The sequence below is a fragment of the Pogona vitticeps genome, chromosome 2 (genome assembly GCF_051106095.1).
Source record: "Pogona vitticeps strain Pit_001003342236 chromosome 2, PviZW2.1, whole genome shotgun sequence".
Lineage (NCBI taxonomy): Eukaryota > Metazoa > Chordata > Lepidosauria > Squamata > Agamidae > Pogona > Pogona vitticeps.
This window is the reverse complement of record NC_135784.1, coordinates 143,599,970-143,623,104: the sequence shown is the minus strand read 5'-3', so window position 1 is coordinate 143,623,104 and position 23,135 is coordinate 143,599,970. Positions and strand designations below refer to the sequence as shown.

The 23,135-nt window shown below is 39.8% G+C and overlaps 1 protein-coding gene across 1 annotated transcript in view; it reads left to right on the top strand.

Annotated features, from left to right (window-relative positions):
• NPLOC4 (NPL4 homolog, ubiquitin recognition factor) overlaps positions 1-23,135 on the top strand; it is a 52,324-nt gene that overhangs the window by 12,889 nt on the left and 16,300 nt on the right. The window contains exons 5-12 of the mRNA XM_020813300.3: positions 1,023-1,071; positions 2,037-2,131; positions 2,910-3,033; positions 5,577-5,756; positions 10,956-11,042; positions 13,425-13,496; positions 14,986-15,112; positions 18,859-19,019. Coding sequence (XP_020668959.1) covers positions 1,023-1,071; positions 2,037-2,131; positions 2,910-3,033; positions 5,577-5,756; positions 10,956-11,042; positions 13,425-13,496; positions 14,986-15,112; positions 18,859-19,019 — 895 coding nt within the window. The remainder of the gene's footprint in view (positions 1-1,022; positions 1,072-2,036; positions 2,132-2,909; positions 3,034-5,576; positions 5,757-10,955; positions 11,043-13,424; positions 13,497-14,985; positions 15,113-18,858; positions 19,020-23,135) is intronic.

Below are 23,135 nucleotides of genomic sequence, written 5' to 3'. Positions count from 1 at the left end.
TGTCTCTATATTGCAAAACAAGACCCGAAAAAGCCAACAACACACTCATAATGTCTTACTACAACGCTCTACATAGAGTTTCATATATCTAGAGGTAAATTTACAAATACCTCAATGCAGTAATTTAGTACAGTGGTGCCTCACACAACGATGTTAATTGGTTCCAAAAAAATCAACGTTGTGTGAAACATCGTTCTGTGAAACACCATTTCCCATAGGAATGCATTGAAAACCGATTAATCCGTTCCAATTGGAATGGATTGCCGTCTTTAAGTGAAAAAACCCATAGGAAACATCGTTGAGTGAAACAATGTTTCCTCCATTGGAATGTATTGAAGCCGACTCAATACATTTCAATGGCTTTGCGAAGTCCATTTTCGCTCCTGTAAAAGTGCCTTACAATGTTTGGAACAGGTTTTAAATGCTTGCAATCGTTAGCCCACCTCCTGAACCCTATGCAAACTTAATTTGGTGTTGTTCTGAGTCGTCCTTAATTTTTGGTGATTTTTTGTTTTCCCTATTTAAATGCATTGAACTGTCCATTCAATTGATTTAAATGGGGAAAATAAAAAAATCACCAAAAATTAATGAAGACTCAGAACAAAACCAAATTAAGTTTGCACATGTTTCACAAGGTGCACTATGGAATCCAAGCATTTAAAACAGGTTTCAAACATTTTAAGACACTTTTAAATGAGCAAAAAGGGACATCGTTAAGTGAAATTCCCCCATAGAGAACATCGTTAAACGATGGGGGAAATTCCTCAAAAAAACCCATCACTGTGTGAATTCATAGTTGTATGAAGCAATCGTTGTGTGAGGCACCACTGTACAGTAATTTAACATGTTAAGCGTTACAGAAAGTGATGTCAGGATCAGTTCAGGATGATCTTTTTAAAGTCTGATTTTGCCAGTCATTTCATTTATCAGTTTTGTTAATTGTGTAAAATTGTATATAATAAAATACTTTTCAGCTGTAACTGTAAATGTAACTGATGATTTTTTTCCCCCTCTTCATACAGATGTCGACATAGCCCATTGGGTAAATGTGTGCACTGTGTACCATTAGAGGTAAAGAGTTAAACTAAAATTGTTATGGTGATATTTTACTGAAAGCCAGTGCATAATAGATAAAGCATAAGACTAGGACTTATGAAACCTAGTTCCAAATCCCTCTTGACCAAGGAGATTCACTAATAGGTACCAATGATAAACCATTCCTTGATCATTTCCTGTATCCTGAAAATGATTAGGGTTATTAAAGCTGGAAGTGGCTTAATGGGATATATTTTATTAGTTAAATATTTTTATATATGTAGATGTTTTAATAACAGCCATTGAGAGGACATAACTGAAACAGTAATGCATCTTTGCTATGCTGATAATAGCTGAAGAGGCTAAACAAGTCCCTTGGATATATCTGTCTGGGCAGGACTGGGAATTATCTAGCTTATGACATCTGTTTTTCTGCTGCAGTGGATTTAACAGGGTATGTTACTAAAGGTTCGGCCAAACATATCTGCATCTTGTATCTCCCCTTGCACTGTGGGTCTCTTTTTCCTTTTTAGAGCTGCATCTTAATGCAATTTATTGTAAATTTTTGCATTCTGATTTGTTGCTGTTGTTGTTAATGCCTTTGTGCACTAGCAGTGCTGTAACATTCTTCTTGGTTGTGCCCAGATTTTTCAGGTAGATTCTTCTTTTCCTAAGTTATCCAGTTCTGTTTAATCAGTTAACTTTTAACTATGCCAGCAGAGCAGCAGCAGCAGCAACAACAGAAGAATATTATACTCATGTGGCAGGCTGAGTTTCTGAAATAATTTTGAACTAAAACTCCTTATTGTATGAGGACACTGGAGAAAGGGCCCCACTATTACTGTCACAGTAATAACTGATGAGACACAAAACATCCTAATTGTTTCCACATTGAATGCCAGGAAGGAGTTTGGACTAAAACATCAATTTGTTCAGTTATCAATGTATTATCAAGCAGGTGTCTGACCCGGTTTTCCTTTGTGTATTTGGGTTTTTGGCAGCCTTTTGATGAGGATTATTTAAACCATCTGGAGCCTCCTGTGAAGCATATGTCATTCCATGCCTACATCAGGAAACTGACCGGAGGGGCAGACAAGTAAGAAACCTGCACAGTTTCTGCCGGGGAATCTCTATAGAGCTGATAAAATAAAATGTGAAACATTTGAAGGCTATTTGTAGAACAAAATTAATTCACTTCAATCAGTAAGAGGATAGTGATTTTAAAGCCAATTTTGCAGATAGATTGGGAAAAGAATGTCGCAATTATTTTCCTCCTCTGACTGGCAGATCTTAAATTCCTTTCACTTAGCCCACAAATTTATGCAGGTAGCAACATTTTTGTGAAAGTGATAACTTTATTTAAGCCACTCATTGGTTATCTTACCAATGTAATGCAAAACTAAAGGCCTCTCCTTTAGCATACCAGGCTGGAAGCAAAATCCTTGCCCCTCATTTGTTAGAACATACTGAACACTGTTCCACTCATGAACATACATTTCATGGTGCTTTTCCACTGGAAGGATTTTACTTACAGACATGCATACATATGAATGTCTAAAATATAGATCTCATGCTAAATATCTGAAGCTCATTGTGAGAAAAGCAGTATTAGATGCTACAGGAGCTGATGTTTATCTTTCCTACATTATAGGTTTGATATATCTAAGTCCAGATTTAACTGCTATCTGCTTATCTAACATATACTGTATATCCTCTTGAATGAAAGGAGAGGCAGGTTGGCTTCTGGAGTCCATTGATAGTTTTCTCCCCAGGTTTACTCTTTGGACTGTGCCCTTGAGCCTGATGAGAGGTTGTTAGACTGCTAAGTATAAGAACTTCTCTTATTATGTCACATGATTATTTTTTCTGTTTAGGGGAAAGTTTGTTGCCCTTGAAAATATCAGCTGCAAGATTAAATCTGGATGTGAGGGACATCCCCCATGGCCAGAAGGCATTTGTACCAAGTGCCAACCAAGCGCCATCACACTCAACAGGCAGGTAAGGCCAGCACCTGCTGCTTTGGAAACTTCAGGATAGCAGAGGCATTTTCACTTTTGTTTGGTTTTAGAAAGTGTGGCTAGCTTGGATTGTAGAATGCTTTTCCTTTCACAATGGTTTGGTTAGCAAATGTTTGTCTAACACTTTCCAAGTTGACTGGAGAGTATTCTAGAAGGTTTTCACCACTGAGATCTGATGGTTGTTGTGGGTTTTTCAGGCTCTTTGGCCGTGTTCTGAAGGTTGTTCTTGCCAGCATCTTCAGAGGACTGGAGTAGGAAAAGAGCATGGACTGATTTCCTACTCCTGTCCTCTGAAGATGCCAGCCACAGAGACTGGCGAAACGTTAGGAAGAACAACCTTCAGAACACGGCCAAAGAGCCCAAAAAACCCACAACAACCACTTGACTGGAGAGCTTTTTTTGCTCTGGGCATGAGGAAAGAGAACACTTCTGAGTTAATTTAAGATTTCAGCAGTAAAGTTACAAAGGAAAGCAGAGTGCTTTGTGAAAGGCTATTCTGGGCCTTATTTTCTGAGATCTACACTAAAGCTGTATTGAGGAAGTAGTATGATTTAATATTTCTTGATCAAGCCTCAGCCTTCTTGCTTCTTCCTCTCCATTTCTCTCCCCTGATGTAGGTATGAGAAGATTTGAAGATTTTGCTTCTGTTTTCCACTACGTGTAGTCATTAATTTGGGAGGTTAGGAGTTAGAGAGAAGCAGAAGAGAGATAGTGATTTGGAGAGGAAATGTTAGGAGAGTGAATTGAGAAGGTTAATACATAGATTGAATAGAGAAAGAGTTGGAATAGAGAAAGAGTTATAAGTACAATAATAGAGAATATATAATTACTAAAAGTATATTGCTGTTCTGCATAAGAGTACTATCAAACCAATGCATAAACTAATTCTATTTAATGAACGATACCGAGCATCTGTGATTTACCCATTGTGATTTTCATGACAATAAAAGAACATATGTAATTTAAACCTCTGGTTCTCAAACTCAAAAGTTCAATAAACTTATTATACTTGGCAGCACTCATGTCTGAAATACATAATTGGTATTAGGTGATTAATACCTGGTGGCAGCATGTAAAGTGGAAACACTTCCAGAGGGTGAACCTATGTTTAAGGGAGATTAAACAGGGGCACTGGGTGGACATAACAAAGAGGTGGCAGCGAGAAGAGAAAACGACGTGAGCCTTTGTAAGGACAAAATAAGCAGGGGCCACAAGGGTGAATGCCACAACAATAAGCTATGGTTTGTGTTAACAGTGGTTTATTGCTTAAACCACAAACCATTGGCAGCCAATAAAAAGTTGCCGTGTTCCTGCAATTTTTGCTTTGCTTCTGTATTTTTCCTTTCCTGCTCCTTTTGTGAGTTTTAGTTTCAGAGTTGGCAGCTAAGAAAATAAGCCAAGGAGAGGCTGCAATTGCAAGCTCAGGTGTCACAGGAAGCCATGCATAAGTCAGTCTGTGAATGGAATGGATTTAGATTCTGCTTGAGCCATATTAATCAAGGCCCATTAGCACGGAGCACATTGCAACGAATTAGGTACAACAAACCACACTGTGTTACTTGAGGTGCAAGTGCAATCATCCTTTAGCCTTTACTATATCTGGAATCCAAATTGCAAGTACAGAGCCAATCCAATTGCAAGTACAGAGTTTAGTACCAAAATGTAGATGGAGGAGGGTTGAAGCTGCCGTTATCCATTTGGCCCTTTGACAGACAGAGAGGGAATTTTAGTGATGGAAGCAATCCAGAGATGTAAAAAAAGACATTTGGTTGATTCTTTCTGTGAAATGGATTTCCTTTGGAGCAGAACACGGGTTTTGTGGTTCAGACCTCTCACATCTTCCTTTTGCTAAGGTGTACAGACAAGTTAAGGGACATGGTGGAGCTGCGGATTAAACCGCAGAAGCCTCTGTGCTGCAAGGTCAGAAAACCAGTGGTGTAAGATTGAATCCACGCAACAGAGTGAGCTCCCGTCGCTTGTCCCAGCTCCTGCCAACCTAGCAGTTCGAAAGCATGTAGAAATGTGAGCAGATAAATAGGTACCACCTCGGTGGGAAGGTAACAGCATTCCTTGTCTAGTCACGCTGGCCACGTGACCACAGAAACTGTCTATGGACAAACGCTGGCTGTACAGCTTGGAGATGGGGATGAGCACTGCACCCTAGAGTTGGACACAACTGGACTAAATGTCAAGGAGAACCTTTACCTTTACTGATTAGTTAATTATCTTTCAATTTGCCTTCTATGCAAAAATTGGCTTGTGGCAGTAGAAAATGGCCACACACTGCAGCTAGTCTTTTTGTGAAGATGTATACAGTATTTTCTGACAATTTAAAATATACTCAGTGACCCAGGAGACTTGGGGTCTCTGCTGCAGATGACAAGATAAGAGCCTGTGAGACCCAGTTGAATTAGAAGATGACAAGTTAAGGTCTATGTAGCCATTGTGATTGTGTGGAACTTCACTGATCCTTATCAGGAGCTTTAACTGATACTCTTGTTCCTTTCTTTCTCTGAATGACAGAAATACAGGCACGTGGATAACATCATGTTTGAGAACCATACAATTGCAGATCGCTTCTTGGACTTCTGGAGGAAGACCGGAAACCAGCATTTTGGATACTTATATGGGAGATATACAGAACACAAAGACATCCCTCTGGGTATCCGAGCTGAAGTTGCTGCCATCTATGAACCTCCTCAGGTGACAGAGCCTTCATTTTAAAGTACTGGGGCTTGTTTCATTTAGAAATGTGTTTGGGAAACAGAATATTCCTGCGCATGAAGGAGAGGGGGGGGTGCTCTCTGTCCTCCCTGTCTTCAGAAAAAATTCACTCAGTCTTCTTTCTCTGAGCAGCATTTTTCAAGATGGCACTTGCCAGGGCGAACAACAAATGGTCTTGTTTGGAAGATAATTGGAATGACTGGGGACAAAATGAGAGGGTATGAGAGAGTTTAGTGGCAGCTTTTCTTTCTTTTTCTTCCAAGATTGAGCACAAGGTGGCAGCAAATATAAAAAAAGCAAAAGCAAACTGTGCTGTGATTCTGTAGGCACTTACATTGGAGTAAGCTTCATTGGAATGAGTGGGATGCTCTAAGTAAACAAGTCATTTGTCAGGTGAATCAGTGAGTGCCTGACATTTGCTGTGATAGCAAGCTTGCTTATGGGAACACTGGAGGGGTTGTGTTGAGATTCAAAGTATGTTTCTGATTCATGGCTCAGGTATTACATCCTGTCAAATGAAATTTGTTGGAATAAATTTCAGGAAGGGTTCCTCTCCTCTCCACAGAAGCCAGTTGCTACCACTGCAGGCTTAGCGGTTAACTAAATTCAGACAGGGAACAGAAATACCAACAGTCCTTAGCAGAGAGCAGGCCTGATAGCTTCATTTCAGTTGCTTCATGTACAGTGGTGCTCTGCTTAATGATGATAATCCATTCCAGGAAAATCGCTGTTAAGCGAAAACATCGTAATGCGAAAAAACCCCATTGAAACGCATTGAAACCCCTTCAATGCATTCCAGTGGGGTCAAAACTCACCGTCCAGCAAAGATCCTCCATAGGGCAGCTATTTTTGCTGCCTGTCTTGCGAGGAATCCATCCTAGAAAACAGCGGGGAGCCATTTTGTTTACCCGGCAGCAATTTTGAAACCGCCGAGCAGCTGTTTAAAAAATGTCGTTTTGCGAAGAATCGGTTCCCTGTTTCGCAAAGCGAAAAAAACCCATTTAGACCATCGTTTTGCGATCGCAAAAAGATCGTTGTGATGCGGTTTTGTCATGATGCGGGGCAATCGTAAAGCGAGGCACCACTGTATTGTAAATGAGTGGTAACAAGGCAGTGAGCAGATGACTTGCACATCTTCATTTTGTGCCTATTTTAAAACTTGGAAGACAGAGAGCCCAACTTATAGCTGAGGGGAAGATGGCATGAATTGCCGCTTTATAAGCTAAACAGGGAGCACAGAGAGAAGAAATTAGTGGGCCCCCACCACGTGTGTTACCTGTCTCTGCTTGTTTGTAATGTCTGGAGCTCCTGCCTTGTGGTGATAGATGCAGAATCAGATTGAATGATTTGAGGGTTCATTGGAGAATATTTCAGTCCCAAGAAATTTTTTAAATGTTTTAAAAAAATACCTACTTGCCCAATATTCTACTCTGGTATATCTCCAGTGTCCAAAAACAGACCCAAAGTAGATAATTCCTGGTTCTTTAAATCTCCTGAGCCATCAGTGTCAGGATGGTGTAAAGCAAATGTCTCCTGAGATTCCCCACGCACATTGTGATTATTGTCCACAGAACAGACTTGTAAGGATTCCAATGAAAGTATCGGAGGTGTACCTTAAATATGCTCTCTAAATGCTAAATATTGTATAAAGTGAATTCCTTCTAAGGTCGGTCGGTAAAATGAATACCTATCTTGCTGGGGGAGGGGGCAATGTGTAGCCTGCATAATTAACTTGTAAACCGCCCAGAGAGTGCTTGAAGTGCTATGGGGCAGTATATAAGCAGCACGCTTTGCTTTTACTATTTTATACATCCTTGATTCATCACTTTATGACGAGGCACAGCCAGTCCCGGTTTTATGAAATGCTCATGAATATGATGAATGATTCCCAATACTTCATTGCTACAGTAACCATTTCTAAATATGTCCAGTATGTGTGGTATTAAGAGAAGTAATTGTAAGTTTAAGAGTGAAGTGGAAATTTGTTAAAGCTCTGGGGTCATAATAAGTCACTAGATGGCACTAGTTATTGAGTCCTGTATATCCATGATAAAGCTGAATGCAGTTAATGATATGAATGTTAAGGAAAGCAACAGTTCTAGATTTTAAAGTAGTTGTTTCAGTACAGACTCATTGCTTTATAGGTATCTTCTCAGAAATGGGGTTTCGAGTTGAAGCACAGGAACGGGAAAGGGGCACTGTCTGTTCATAAGGAGTCTAGTGGACTTATAGATGTGTTTTGCAGTTCAGGCAGAACTGCATCAAACTTAACTAGTCTGTATTTAGTTAAAGCAGATTTCATTTTTCTTTATGCAGTGTTAATATAATGGCAAGCAATGGCCAAATATCTAGATCTGAGGCCAAGATTTTTCAGAGCCCTAATTAGAGAATTTCCCAATCAGTTTGAGGCAGGGACGGGAGCAGCTTATTGTCCAGTGTTTGTTTTGCAGTCTGTTCAAATTTTATAAAACTATTTCCATATACTGTGTGTGGCCTGGAAAGTATTGATAGGAAGCCCCTTCTAAAAAGTGTTGGAGAGACTCCTGCAGATTTATCCCATGTGTTTGGCCACTGGATTTGTGGATGTGCATAAATGAATGTGTGTCAGATGGTCTGAGATACACTAGCAGTATTGTTTCATTACAGCACACTGCTCAGTGGCAAGATTTATGACTTTCTGTTAAGTTTTGAAGTAAACTTACATCATCATCTTGTAAATCCTCTGCACACCATGGAGTTAAGTGCTAAAGTGCTTTTGATCTCTTGTCAGTTCATGTGTTTTGATTTGGCATCATGATGTTGTGAGTAGAAATAACCATGCAGAAGTTCTAGAGGATTTATCTCTTGGTTTCTTGGCTCCTATGTGATGTATCAGAGCTACTCTGAAGCTTTTTTAACACAATACAAATTGGTGGTGTCCATAATTGCCCTCAAGATCTGGGATTGGTACCGTATTTGCCGGTGTATAAGACAACCGGGCGTATAAGACGACCCCCCAACATTTCCACTCAAAATATAGAGTTTGTTATATACTCGCCATATAAGACTACCCCCTCTTCCACACATCTTCCACACACCAAATAAAAAGTGCTATTCATTGTCACCATTGTACAGCCGCAGCACGACCGCAGCGCCTCCGGCCCACCCCTGCATCTCCCTGTGACCGGCACAAGTGCGCATGTGTGAGCTCTGCGTAGACAAGGGGCGGGCCGGAGTGCCACTGCTTCCCGCCCAGCAGGACGGGCCGGTCATGTAGAAAAGGCTGGCACCCCTGTCTTGCTGCTGATGCTCGCCGCGGCCGCTTGATACCGCACAATACTGGACGGTATGTAGAATGAGGTGGGCAGGCATCGGGAAGCTACTATGGGCACCGGGCGAGCATCGGAAGGCCACTATGGGCAGCTATGTCTTTCCCAACTGAAGTGCACCCAGCGTATAAGACGACCCTCCAACTTGGAGGCATGTTTTTCAGGGCAAAAAAGTAGTCTTATATGCCAGCAAACACTAAATACCATATCACTGTGACTCTTTTAAAAATTACTGAGGCTGGAATTGATGCAAGTTACACTCCTGTCATTGGCAAGAGACAGTGTGTTTTTTTTGGCATATTTGTCAACCCTTCATGGCTCATTTGGTTTTGCCAAACCAAACAACAGTAATTTTTAACACTTAGCAGAATGGAGAAACTCTTGATCAGACTTCCCTGCCAAAAACGGACAATTCCATCCCCAAATGCCTCCAGGGGAGGTGACACTTGTGTTTAACACTACTCCCACTTCCTTGGACTTAAAATAAGTTTTATTTTTAAAGAACCAGAACCTGCCAAGTGAGATGGTACCTTATTTAATGAATCTGTTTCCCCAATGAGATGTTTAAGATAGAAGATCCAGCAAAGTAAAAATAATCAGAATTGCCAAAGAACAGATTGAGATGCAATTTCATTAGCTGTGAAACAGAATATGAGGTAGAGTGTTTCTGTCCAGCTGAACAGCCTTGGTCTACATGGGTGGCAGAAAGGGGTTGTGGATGTTTGAGGTGACAGAATGGATTATGTCTTCAAAATGCAGAAGAATTTAAAAGCAATTCCCCTCCCCTATGGTCCCTTTCATTAAAAAAAACCAGAAAGCATATACAACAAAGTGTGAGCTGATCTTTCCTGCTGTTAGCTAATTCTTTACTTGCAGAAGAAAATCATTGAAACCAGAACAAAAACCTTGTTTTAAGAAAGAGGCGTGTTGTCTTGTTGAGTGGTACAAAAATATTGCAAAGAGAAGACTCGTTGAAATAATTACATAGAATTATTGAACATCTGTTATTGAAGTTCTCTGTTTCCAGTCAAATAAGATTGGAGGTAAGGAACAAGATTAAAAAATGAGGCAGCAAGTTGAGAAGAAGGGGCAGGAGGGCAAAAAATCTGTGATTTTGAGACAAATAGTCAAAAGGTTGGGCGTGTCAATTTAATGGCAGCTTGCAACATATTTAATGTTCAGCCATCTCATTCCTGGGTATCCAATGTTAGGCCTGTGTACTTTGTGTTAATGTGGGGAAAAACTAATGTTCAAACTATGATGATAAAGTTGCTAATGTTGGCGTAAGAAATTTTATATGATTACCAAGTAATAAAAATCAGAATCTGTTTTGTAAAATTGTAAAAATCACTCATTTCTACATTAGAGGATTTCAACTTCACTGACAGAGCTGTAGATTCCTGGCAGTAATGAATAATTCTAGTTAGGAAGTCTGGCACATTGTTAGTTCTAATTAAATCTTACGTAGAAACAGTAGTGAATAGCTGCCTTCTGTGTCAGTTCCCATTCTCTTGTCATTGTCCATGTTATTATTGAAAATGAGACATTTTGGGGTTTTTTATGTTGCTAAATATTGGTCAAACCCCTATTGCTTAGCCTAGTAAGTTGCACCCAAGTAGGCCCATTGACTCAATGGGGATTTGGTGAGTCAACTCCTCCATAATCTCTATTTATTCCCATGGGCCTACTCTAGTTGTGTCATTCTTGAGCACAATAAATTGCAGGTAGAATAGACCATTTAAATCAATGGAATTTACAGAGAACTTGACTCAGCACATTTCCATTGCAATTTACTGCACTAAGCAACAGGATTTGGGCCATTCAGTTCAGTGAGTAAACTAGCCCTCTAACATCTTTCTCTTCTTTTTAGATTGGTACGCAAAACAGTTTGGAACTCCTGGAAGACTCAAAAGCAGAGATTGTGGATGAGATTGCTGCCAAGCTTGGCCTGAGAAAGGTATCAAAACATGTTTGAGAGATCCTAGGTAGAAAAATCCTTTGTATTGGGGTGGAAAGAATCTCATGGGGCACCAGTATTCTTCAGTTATGTGACTGTTAAATTGGAATTAGTGAATTTTGTGTAACTGGTGGTACTTTGGCACAGGCTGAATTGGTGATTTTGTGGCTTGTTCAGGCCTTTTTCATCACACTGTTTGCTCTTGTACCAATGCAGAAAAGGATGGCAAACTGTGCAGTACTGCTACTGCTGTATTGAAAGACAAGTTGGATCTATAGATTTAAAGGTTGCTTTTTCTACTTCTAAAGAATATGGGGAGCAAAGCATACTTGCATGCCCCCCACTTGCCTCAGCATTCAATTTCTTTCTTTTGCATTATCTCATTTATGTTGCTCTTAAACACTGATGTTCCCAGTCTCTTTTTATGTCCTTCTTTGTGTGCAAGTGTTTTTCTGGATTCCACATGTTGGCAAAAGAAAGGGAAGGGGCAGCACCAAATATTTTAACTCTTTAAAGATTAACACTCCTATTTCAGTGTGAACCTTCGTGGATTCAAGTGCACTTCTTCAGACACTGGGGTGTGAGTACATGGCCAATATATGTACATTTTCCTATGAGCAAATGAGAACACAGATAATAGATAAAGTAACAATGGTTCATTAATACAGGGAATGGGACTATCAGACTGTAAATTACTTCACTTAGCAGATTGAATTAACTGAAGTAATTTACAGCTTGATAGTCCCATTCCTTTGTTAAGGAACCACAATTACTTGGTTTATTATCTGAATCCTTACTTGGTCTTTGGGACAAGGTTCCCTCCAAGATGTGCAACTACACAAGTGTGCATGCCTCCACCCTCCCTCCACACAGCTTTCCTCTTCCTCCACACACCCACAGCGATCCTTTCCGGGCCCTTTTTGTTCTGGGCACAGTTGAACCCCGCAGGTGGGTGGAGTCACACACACACAATGTGGTGTGTGTGTCTGTGTCTGTGTGTGTCTGTGTGTGTCTGTGTGTGTGTACTTCCACCCACTGGGGCTGAAGATTAGAGTGAATATTCCTTAGGGAAATTTATAAATATGCCAGTTGTATTTATATTCCACTGTCTCATGAAGTGGTTTTTGACCTGTGAAAGCTCACATTGAAATAAAATTGCTGCTCTTTAAAGTGCTACAATCATTTATGTTGTTCTTTTTTCCTCCCTTTTTTTCCATTTCTTTTGCTGATGTGCTGAGACAGACTAACATGGGTACATCTTTGGAAACTGGCAAAATTTAACTTTGTTTTCTCCAGATCTATTCAGAACTAATAGCATTGTGGGGTGATATAGTTAGAGCACAGTAATTTTGCCAATGGCATAAAAAAGTGGATGCATTTACAGTCACAAATCATTTGACATTCCAACAGCTGCATCTCAGCTGCGTGTTATGAAAATGAGCAGAATGGGACTCTTGGATGAACACCTTAACCCTTACCCAGCTTTGCTTTTCTGATGCAACTCAGTAAAACAGATTTCAACTCTTGGATCTTGATTTTCCTTTGTCTCCAAACTGTCAGTAATTTAAAAGACATGTTGATTGTGATACCATTTTTATGCAGATGCCTTATGGATCCATATTTTTGCTTTCATTAAGACATTGCTTGCATTGACAAAATTAAGGAGGAAAGTGCCTTGATTTCATCCCACTCCCTGAAAAGATATTACCAAGCCTTATATTAGTAGTAGTAATCAACTGGTATTTATTTATACAGATCATCTGTCTGAGACACAATTTTGAGTATTTTACAGTAGTTTTCCTAAGTTTATTTTGTATTACAAGTAACCACTGGTCATTTCCTATCTGAAGATTACAGTTGCAAGTAACAGAAGCATTTCCTGGATGTACAAAGGTTGAGCTGCTGGTGGGGAGATATTTAAATATACATTCATATTTCAAAAAGCCTTAGGAAAAACAATTCAGTGGGATGCAGGAATATCAGCATGATAAGATGAGGTTCAAGGAAGATGAGGTCTGAGTGGGAGCTTATTTCATTTTTTAATTAATGTGCATGGAAACATGAGGTTTTAAGAGCATATCTGTGAGAACTGTGCCTGACTTGTGTGAACAGAGAAAAGCAAATGTCTTGGGGGGGGGGGCTCTGCAATCTCAGTCTAGATCTTTCTGTGAGGGGACTTAAAGCTGTGGATTTCACCAGTTGGCAGTGCAAATATGTGAACTGTATTCAAATGAGTTCTGCAGAGCTGCAGAGAGATTTCCTCAAGGCTGCTGCTAAGGAGGCCTTTTCAAAGAGATTCATCTAGCCAAGAACATTTTGTACTGGTGGGGAAGGGCAGCTTTTTAAAGCGAGCCAGAGTGACAACAGTGTTGTGTTTTTAAGGTTGGCTGGATATTCACTGATCTGGTCTCCGAGGACACACGGAAGGGGACTGTCCGGTACAGCCGGAACAAGGTGAGATACAATAAGTTTTAGCCTTATTCTTTTCCTATGTGCTATTTTTAGTTTCATCATAAACACAAGCTTTGCCAAATATAAAGGATCTGAAAAGACAAGAGTATGTGGACTTGAGTCTTGGTGTTAGGGATGTATCTTGTTTAGAATAACCTATGCATCCAGTGGGCATTTAGACATTTTGTGGTCATGGAGTTTTGTGTGGGTGGGATGTGAAGTGGCTTGGAGTCTGTTTGATGCTTAGATACTTGGCAAAGGTGCCCTATAAAGTAATGACATCATTTCCTTTTCCTTAAATAGAATTTCTCTAATACTCTTCTTGGTGTGCTTTTTATGGGTCCAGTGAGTGTTCCTTTGTAACTTGTTCTATTACAAAGTGTCTAGCTAAACTTATAAGAATACTTCTCTATACCTCCCTTACTCTTTTATTTGCTCCTCCTCTTCTGGGTAGCGAAAGCAAGTTTTTGCTCTGCCTTTTGTTCTCTGTTTATCTAGTATATAGAAGCATCCTACATTCATAAAAATGGGTTAGTGTTCTCCTGTGCCTGCTGCACTTTAACATCTCTCTAGTTTTTCCATTTATCCTTTTGCATCCTGTATGTGGCCTTCCTGCCATATTCATTGCATGGCCCTGAGACTTCTACACATTTACACTGAAGTCTCTCAAGTAGAGACTGTTCTGGGTTCATAACCAAACATCATAGTTTAATTTTTTCCCATCACTTCTAAAGAGCTTGGAGAAATGTATACAGAATCTACAGTCATCCATACATCCATATTGTGCCATTGCATTCTTTGTTTTATAGGAGTAGCACACATTGTTGAAATTAACCTTTTCTGGTAAAGTCATTGACTGGGTTCCCCTTCATCCCTCTCCTTCTGCCACTTTGCCTTCTTTACATCTACCAGATGTGAGCAGACTTTAGGAAGACTTTAGATCATCTGTGGGATTCAGGAAACCTTTCTCCTCAGCTTGTGATTCTAGATTCTTAGCAATCTAAACTTCCATGAATCTTTAAAACAATAAATGTTGAGTTGTCTTGCCTTTGGAGATTGATCATAAAACAGGGACTGAAAGCTTCAGCCACCAGAAGTCAAATAAATAGCCTGATTTATTTCTCTTGTTAAAAAAAAAATATCTCCTTTCCAATCGTAGTTTACTCAGAAAGTTAGATGGCTTGCTGAAACTAAAACTTTTCAGGGAGCATAGGACCTGATTGTAGAGTATGTAGAAAAAAAACCAGACTACTTAAACGGATGCTTTCATTTTTCCTGCAGAAAACGATTAAGATAAATAAATGGCATTGTAAGTCAATGGCTTGAGCAATGTATACCTGAAAGCTGTGCAGGCTGTTTAGTGCTTTGTATTGTGATTTGTCAACATAATTGTCTGTGCTAGACCTTGAATATGGGCTCCATTTTAGTATGTACTACCAGGTTCAGTATATTGCATCTGTTCTTACCATGGTCATCTCTCTGCCCTTTTTAGGACGCATATTTTTTAAGTGCAGAAGAGTGCATCACAGCTGGGCATTTTCAGAATCAGCATCCCAACATATGCCGCCTTTCTCCAGATGGTCACTTTGGATCTAAGTTTGTCACTGTGGTGGCTACAGGTAAAATATAATGCTGGCTGTTTCTCTGTTGAATAAAAAGGATTTTTCCCCTCCTGGGGAAAAGGACAAAGATTTTCAGAAACTAGGATAGCTTGTATGAAAGGCTGCCTTTTGCTCCATATTCTAGCATGTTCCTTTCAAAGTTTTGCTGCATTGGTAGCAATAGCATCAATATATTCAATTCATATATCACTGCTGGCTTCCTCCTTTTCTCTCAGATTTCACATAGTTTGAACTGGTCAGACTCTGGTAACCACTGACCTCATATCATAAATGGAACTCTTCGGTTGCAAGTCTTGGTTTGGAGGAGGGCAATTTTGGTTTGAGCTAACCATAGTTTGTCTGAACAGGCTGTTACAGTAAAATATAATTAAGTAAATGGGAAAAGGAAGGGAGAAATTAGTATGTGAAAAGTGGAGCAAAATGTAAAATCCTGCTGTACATTCCTTTTCCTCCAAATGATGATTTGAAGGTTCAGGAATGTGACATTTGAACTGAACTTAGAAAGGCCAAAGCTCTGGATGATTATGATGATTACTATTTTAATAACTTTGACTTTGAACTGCTTATGGTTGAGGAGATGAGGTGAAAGTACTAAGTGACACACCAGTTTATAGCCTGTTAAAGAAAATCTGGTTAGAAGCCATGAAAGTTTGCTCTTTTTATTTGATTTATATTCCAGATTTCTTTCAAAACCAGTACTCAGAGTGGTTGATAAAAACACAAAAAAATTGCAAATAACAAAACAAAAAATCACCATATTAAAGCACAATTAAACAAATTACAGTATGAAAACACAGTTGAATTGACTGTTTGAGGGAAGCTGTTACGTCTTGAGTAGAGATGATACTTCTGTGAATATTCAGAGAAAGAATCCCACCCCACAAATAAGACATAACCAAATGGAAACAGAAGCCCCAGACTAAATAACATGGACCTGTACTCTCATGTGTTGCATAATCATCAGGGAGTGATCACATAAGCAGTTCCCACACTCTGGCAAGTTCTCTTTTGCATGCCTAGTCTTGCACAGCCAGCTGTACGATCCCTTGCACAACGGGGTCTGCTGGAGTTGGGGAAAGCTTACACTGTTTTCCTTACGCTCCAAAGAGGATCCTGGCCATGGACAGTAGTGCCTTGCCCAGTGGCTTAGCCCAAGTGCATGCAAACTGTTAGTATTTAGTCTTCTGCACTACTTCAGGCTGAATACAGTGCTGGAGCCTATTGTAGTAAATTGCTGCTCCATATGGAGGAGGAGGAGTTAATTCTGGCCAACCTCACACTCTTCTGCAATCTGCCCATATTGTCTCCCAAGAATATTCCAGCCCACATGCATTGGGTTTAGGGGATGCCAGAGACTGTGGAATAAGAGTTGAAGTGGGAAAGTTGTGTTCTGTTTAGAGGAGTTAGGGTCTTTGCTTTAACTTTTTAAAGCCTTGTGCAGTGGCTGTGTATTTCCTTTGATCTCATAAAGTTAGGTCTTTCATGGTTTCTATCAACATAGCATTTTCACTCAGCATCATAGTGACCCCATTATGATAGCATTAATAGTGAGTATGTTGATGGAAGACTAAGTCTGTTGCTTGAAACATTTGCTGCTGTTTCAAGTAAATGAAAGCTGGACCTTGCCTATTCTCTCCTTATACAGTATCTTGGTGAGTTAAAAGTACTTAACTCTTTTCTTTTGTTTTGAGACTTCTCTTTAAGGAAGCAGGGCGCAAACAGAGATTGCCGTTTTAGTACCTGAACAAACAGGTTGTTCCAGCTCCTGGCCTGATAGTTAATCTACATGACCTCTGGATTGGAAATGCAGGATATTTAGTACAGATGGGAGTATCCCCAACTATTGCAGGGAGAGGAGGCAAAGGAAGGAATTATTTGACCTTTTCCCAAGCCCCTGGCACATTTCTGCTAGAGTCCTGCCTTGCTCACTTTTGTCTTGCCCTCTTCCTCTCACCGAGTGGATTGAAAGCTGGCTATAGGACAGTGAGAACTGGGAAGCGCCCCTTTGTGAGGGTGGAATGAAATAAAAGGCTTCGGTTGTCTCCTGGTTTACTTTTTCCTCTTAAGGCAAATTCACAGAAGTCCTTTCACTTGAATGAAAATTACATAGTCTGCCATACTGAACCATGCTATGTTTCTGGATCAATGGCCTGCCAGAAACAGACTTGATGATAATAATTCAACTGTGAATTGAAAGCCGTGGTATATATTTTCACCAGTCTTCATGCAAGTCAGATAATTCCTTACATGAGTGCCCTGTCGGGCCATTCCCCAAATGGAGAAACGGTGGTGGGAAGATGTACTAGCCCTGGGCCCACTGCTGTTGCTCTTCATATGAAGAGCAGCAGTCTGAAGAGGGTAGCCTTTTTTGTTGAGGCTGTCCACATGATCCAGACCCTCGGGAAATCTGCATTCCAGATTATGTGGAGAACTGCCACAGATAGAGTAAAAGACACAGTCCATGCAGACCAAAACAACTATTTCATGCTGTCAGACTGGTGCAAACCTGGTAAACTATTTATGCAACCGGATAAGACAAGAGAGAATATGCATGTCCAGTACACTGTATCTAGTGATATATGAGACTTTAAAAGACCCTTTGTCTGGGTACTTAGTCTGTAAGCTAAAACTGGACTTGAGAAACTGTCTGCTGTGGCTGAGCTAGAAGTTGTGAATATGATACAGAGCTGCCTAATGAAGGAATCTGTTCCTCAGCATTTGTATTTTTATTGACATCAGAGCAACTTCAAGTATGGGGCATCTTGTGGCCATCCATCTTCTTCCTTCTTTACCATGCAAAGATATTTTGTTGTTTTACTCCAGAAGTAGCCAATTAATTTTTATTATTTTAAAGAAAACAACATGTTGTATGGGGCTGAGATTTGAGGTAATTTTTGGACATTCTCCAGATAAGTTCATGAGAAACATTCTTGGACTTCATCCTAATATATTCTTGGCCTGCTTTATGGGCAGAATTTGGATTGTCATCAGTGGCTTGCTGGGATTGATCTGATGCACTAATATTGGTTGAGGCTGAACAGGATAAACTCTTAGTTACTGATTTGAGTGATTTGAGGTTTGGCCTATTATTATCTCAGCAGAAGTGGGAATCCTGGGGGCCATGGACAGCATGCAGCTGTCCAAACCAATTTTAGTATAGTCTGTCCAGGGAGATCTTACTGTCCGGTGGATGTCATTTTATCCTATGTAAAAGTTTTTTAAAAAAATCAAAATATATGCAAATATAGGAGAATTAGTAATAATTTTTCTCACCTTAGTTGGTTATTGTTATTTTCAGAGAATCACTGGTCCTCAAATGTAAAGAACTTTGACTGAACTTTGACTGAACTTATTTCCTCTAGTTATAGCAGGAAGAAATATGTGGGTTTACCCCCATTTCAACAGACCTGTGTTGACTGCTTTGGTCAGGTTGAGGGCCCTGCTGTTAAGTGTCCTCTGTATACAACTTAGGCAGTTTGTAGATCATTATCCAGCATGTTAATAGTTTCTTGTTAAAGATATTATAATGTAACTTTCATGTGATGATCAATCTTTTGTTTCATGGTAGCTCCAATTGCTACAAGTGCAAAGAAATTATGCACTTGTTTTGTGAGAAGTATCCTGCTGTCTTTATTTTAACTTTTGTTTTCCATTGTGATTCTGCTCTGATAGCTTATGGCCCCACCTAAATGATTGTGCAAATACCTATCAGCCACTAAAAGTGAGTATCTTTTTTTCCCAAGGGGGCCCTGATAACCAAGTCCACTTTGAGGGCTACCAGGTATCTAACCAGTGCATGGCTCTAGTGCGCGATGAGTGCCTGTTGCCGTGCCGTGATGCTCCAGAACTTGGCTATGCAAAGGAATCCAGCAGTGAACAATATGTGCCTGATGTCTTCTATAAGGCAAGTATTGATATCCTCCATCTCCCTTGGCATATGGTTCTGCAGAAATGGCACTTAAGGAGGGGTGTGTGATTCAGTCTGTGCTGTGCACTTCTCTGTGGGAATGAAAGAGTACTTGCAAGCCATGTACAATTGCTCATCTCATACTTGAGGGCTGAAGGTTTCTCTTTGCCGGCAGAGAGCGAAATTAACCCTTAATTGGAAAGTCTGGGATAATTGGCTGCTGAAAGTTTAGGCCAAGCATTTATTCTGCTTGTGCTAGATTTCAAAGTAACAAGCATGCTTCCTTTGTTTAACTTCCCTCTCTGGCTTAATAGCAGCACAGATGTCTGCCCTTGTCTTTGCATGGGCACCATGCCATGTTATCGTCTTCTGCCCTGGTTTTTGAGATAATCTGTCTAGCCTACCTCCTGCACTGGAACATAATGCCACTGAGTGTCTCCTGCCTACACTGCGACAGACAACCTATGAAGTTTTTTTCACCATAATGCATTCTATAGGTCAACTACCTGCATCTAGAGAGCTTCATAATTTAGGATTTCCATCCTTAAGATACTAATGTTTTGTTGTTGCCTCTTTGAATCCTTGCCAAAGAGTTTGAACCTTGGAGTGTTGTGGGCAGGTGGGGTGATTGAAGGGATGTTACTATAACCTGCATATTGGAAATTGGATTGTGCAACTTGTAAACCTAATCTAAAAATGATAGATTAACAGTATGTATAGAAAAGCTGGCTAGGTAGCTCAGTAAGATTTCTGACTGTGGAGCCAAAGGTTGGGAGTTTGATTCCCCACTATGACTCCTAGGGGAAAAGCCAGCCTGTGTGGCCTTGGGCAAGCTACATAGTCCCAGGAGGCCCCCAAAAGAAGGGAATGGCAAACCACATTTGAATAATCTACCTGGAAAGCCTAGAAAATGGGTTGCTATAAATCAGGATTGACTTGAAGACACAGAATTATTATCTATAGAAATACATACTTGCAATCCTTTCTTGTATGAGTAGATGCACTCCTTCCATCATCAAGATCATTCAGGATTTCATTGTGAAGTGTAGGATGCACTACTTTGTGCCCCCTCATCAGGGTAGCAGAGGTAGCTACCCATCAGTTGACATTTAATCTCTGGATGAGGTTTGCTTTTGCATTTAGTGAGATGTTCAATGAACCAAAATGATGCAGCATTAAGAGCTGCAGGCTTTTGTCAACCAGGGAGAATAGGTTTGTTGCATGAAATATGTTTATAAGATGCCTAGTGAGCAGCTACAGAGTCAAAAGTGTGAAAATGAAAAGCAAGGATTTAGAGAACCCCAAATGTGAGAGTAGATTTTGTGTGTGGGGGGCGGTCATGACAAGGGGCAGTGACTGTGAAAATTCTGTAAGACAAGACAGTTATACAACTAAAAATTTTAGACATTTGTGATGATAATGTTAATGCATTTTTCTGTAACAAATAATCAACATTTTTCTTTCTTTCTTTTGGATATTTTCTTTGTTGCAATAATTGCCAAGATGTCTACCTTACTGTTGTAAGCCGGGTAGTGTGGGCAGCATATAAGTTAAATAAATAATAAATATGTTACAGTTCAAAGATTAGAAAATAGGAAATATTTTCTTTAGTTTTACTTTTGTATGTGCTTTCTAAACCAGAATATTTTGAAGCAGGCTTCCGAAACTAAAATGAAATGACAAAAATCTCTTTTTGGAAATTATACCTTTTCTTATCAAAACAAATACATTCCTACAGTGTCAGCATTTGACCATTTGTAATTAGTGGGTTTAGCTCTCATTAATACAGAGTGATCTTGATGCAGAAATAGTGCCTCTCCAAATGGAGGACTGCTTAGGGTTCAGCTACTATTTACATTTGTTTGTTCAATAAGAAGCCATCAAATGTAGAATTTCCTTTTCAATTCTTTAACTGTCTGCAAATATTTTTTAATAGTAAAGTACAGCTCAAAATAATACTGTTTCTCAGATGTTTAGTCCTCTGGAATGCAAGCTTTCCAAGCTTGCCATCACCTGGAATAACTTGATGGAGTATTTTCTTAAGTTGGAACAATGAAACCAAAATGGAAAACGACAAAATGATTTGAGATTGAAACTTTTTTTCATCATGAGCTTTTGTGGATTGCAGTCCAATTCTTCAGCCACAGGACTCAATATTGTATATAGATCACAGGTTTAATCTGGTCTGGTCTGCTGTACTTTGACATTACAGACTAATATCTAAATACTGCTTTGGCTATTAACAGTGTCATAAGAATGCATTTTGACGTGGTTGCATTTCTCTAAAATAACTTTTAACTGCATTGGGAACAGAATGTACTTGTAGAAAGATGAATTGGGTGACTTTCCTTTGTTCCTAATGTGTTCATTTTATTAGTCACTAGAAGCCAGGAACTGTCGTCGTATCAGGTAGTGCAAACAGTTTCTTTCCAACCTAGACTTTTAGATTCAGCCATGCTGAATCTCTCCACATCTCTCTTTGCAGTTGAGTATCACCCTACCACTGTCCACACTTGCATTCCGCTGCACTCATTCTGTTTACATTAAGCACAGCTAAGAAACCAAACTGGTGACTTTATTAACCATTAGGCCATTTCTAATTTTTTTTTTACATTTTCCTTTTTTGAGAACTCTTCCAAAACTGAGGAACACATTGGGTCCATATTACAGATTTAGATAAAAGGACTGCTGCTGTGCAGTGTTTGTCTTTTATATGTCTGGAACAGGAAGAAGCTAATGAGCTACTTAGGCTAAATTATTTATTGGGATAAAGACTTCCAACATTTGGACACTTGGCAGCTTTTCTACTATAGACTCTCATAACTACTCTTCTACAAAATAAGAAAAGCTCTACATGTGGGAAACATGGAGAGTAAGTAGGAGTAGGGGTAGCACTTACATGAAAGAGCTTTTAGAAATGTGTTGGATATGCCCCAAGAAGCCAATGTTTGTGTAATGTGGAGTGCATTTATCTCCCAGCGTTAGCAGCAGTTTAAATAGAGCAGAAGCCATCGAACCTCTCTGTTGCCTCACTGGGTAGGAGAACAGATGCTCTTTAAGCTCCTGCAGTCAGAGAGAAGGTGTTGTATGTAAAATGAGCGGGATTTGAAGTGGTGCCTGTACAGAACTTGCTCATTGCATGAGGTATGTGGTCTGGGTAGTTGTTTCTTTACTTTTGGAAAGCAATTTCTGAATTAGTATTGCTGCACAAATAGAAACCCATATTGAGATCAAAGCCACACAGCTGGGAAAAATTGCAGAGAGTATTATTGGTGTCAGGGGCCTCAATGAGTGAAGAGGTGCTTTAAAGGGAAAATAACAGGCCTCTATTCCCTCAAGCCACGATTGTGTGGTGTGCATGAGTGCTTGTTTGTGGGCCTGGTCCGGAGGTTGTTGCACTCATGACAGCATGTTTCAGCCATTGCTGGTTCCCGTGAGAACAAGGATGACTCATCCATGCCTTAAATATCACAAAAACAGGAAAACCAACAGAACCAAGGTTTGCTCTAGCTTTATAAATCCACACATTTTCCTCAGGCCTTTGGCAATACAAACCTTTTATGTCTTTACCAATCTCTTTATCTTGGCCCCTTTAAAGACCATGTCAGCATTGGCAGCAGAGCTACTGACCTGAATCAGATTCTCAGATCTGTCTGATGTAAAGGGCTGGAGGTTTACAGTGGTATAAAGATGAGGAGATTACAGAATCGGATTGAAAGTAGTTGTTCTAAGTAGTTGTTCTTACTGTAGCCATTCGAAGGGGAATGAACCCCTTAAGAAATAGAGAAAGTTCAGCTAGCTGTCACAGTAAGACTTGTTTTTATATCAGTATCAGTCAAACATTGTCCAAGTCTAAGCAATCCTTAAAATGTTTCTTCATTCTTCAACAGTATATGTGCAGGCAAACTATTTGTTATTTCATTTAGTACTAGAACCAACAATATTAGGTTAACATTTTCTATAGAGAAATAGCTAATACTCTAGTTTTCAAGAATGTAGAAGTGATTTCTGGGATTTAATTAGGAGATTCTTCTTTTCCACCTGAACTTCCCATCTCTCACCTTAGCTAGTCTTTTCTGTTTCTATGTCATTCAAGCGAGGTGATGTATCTTA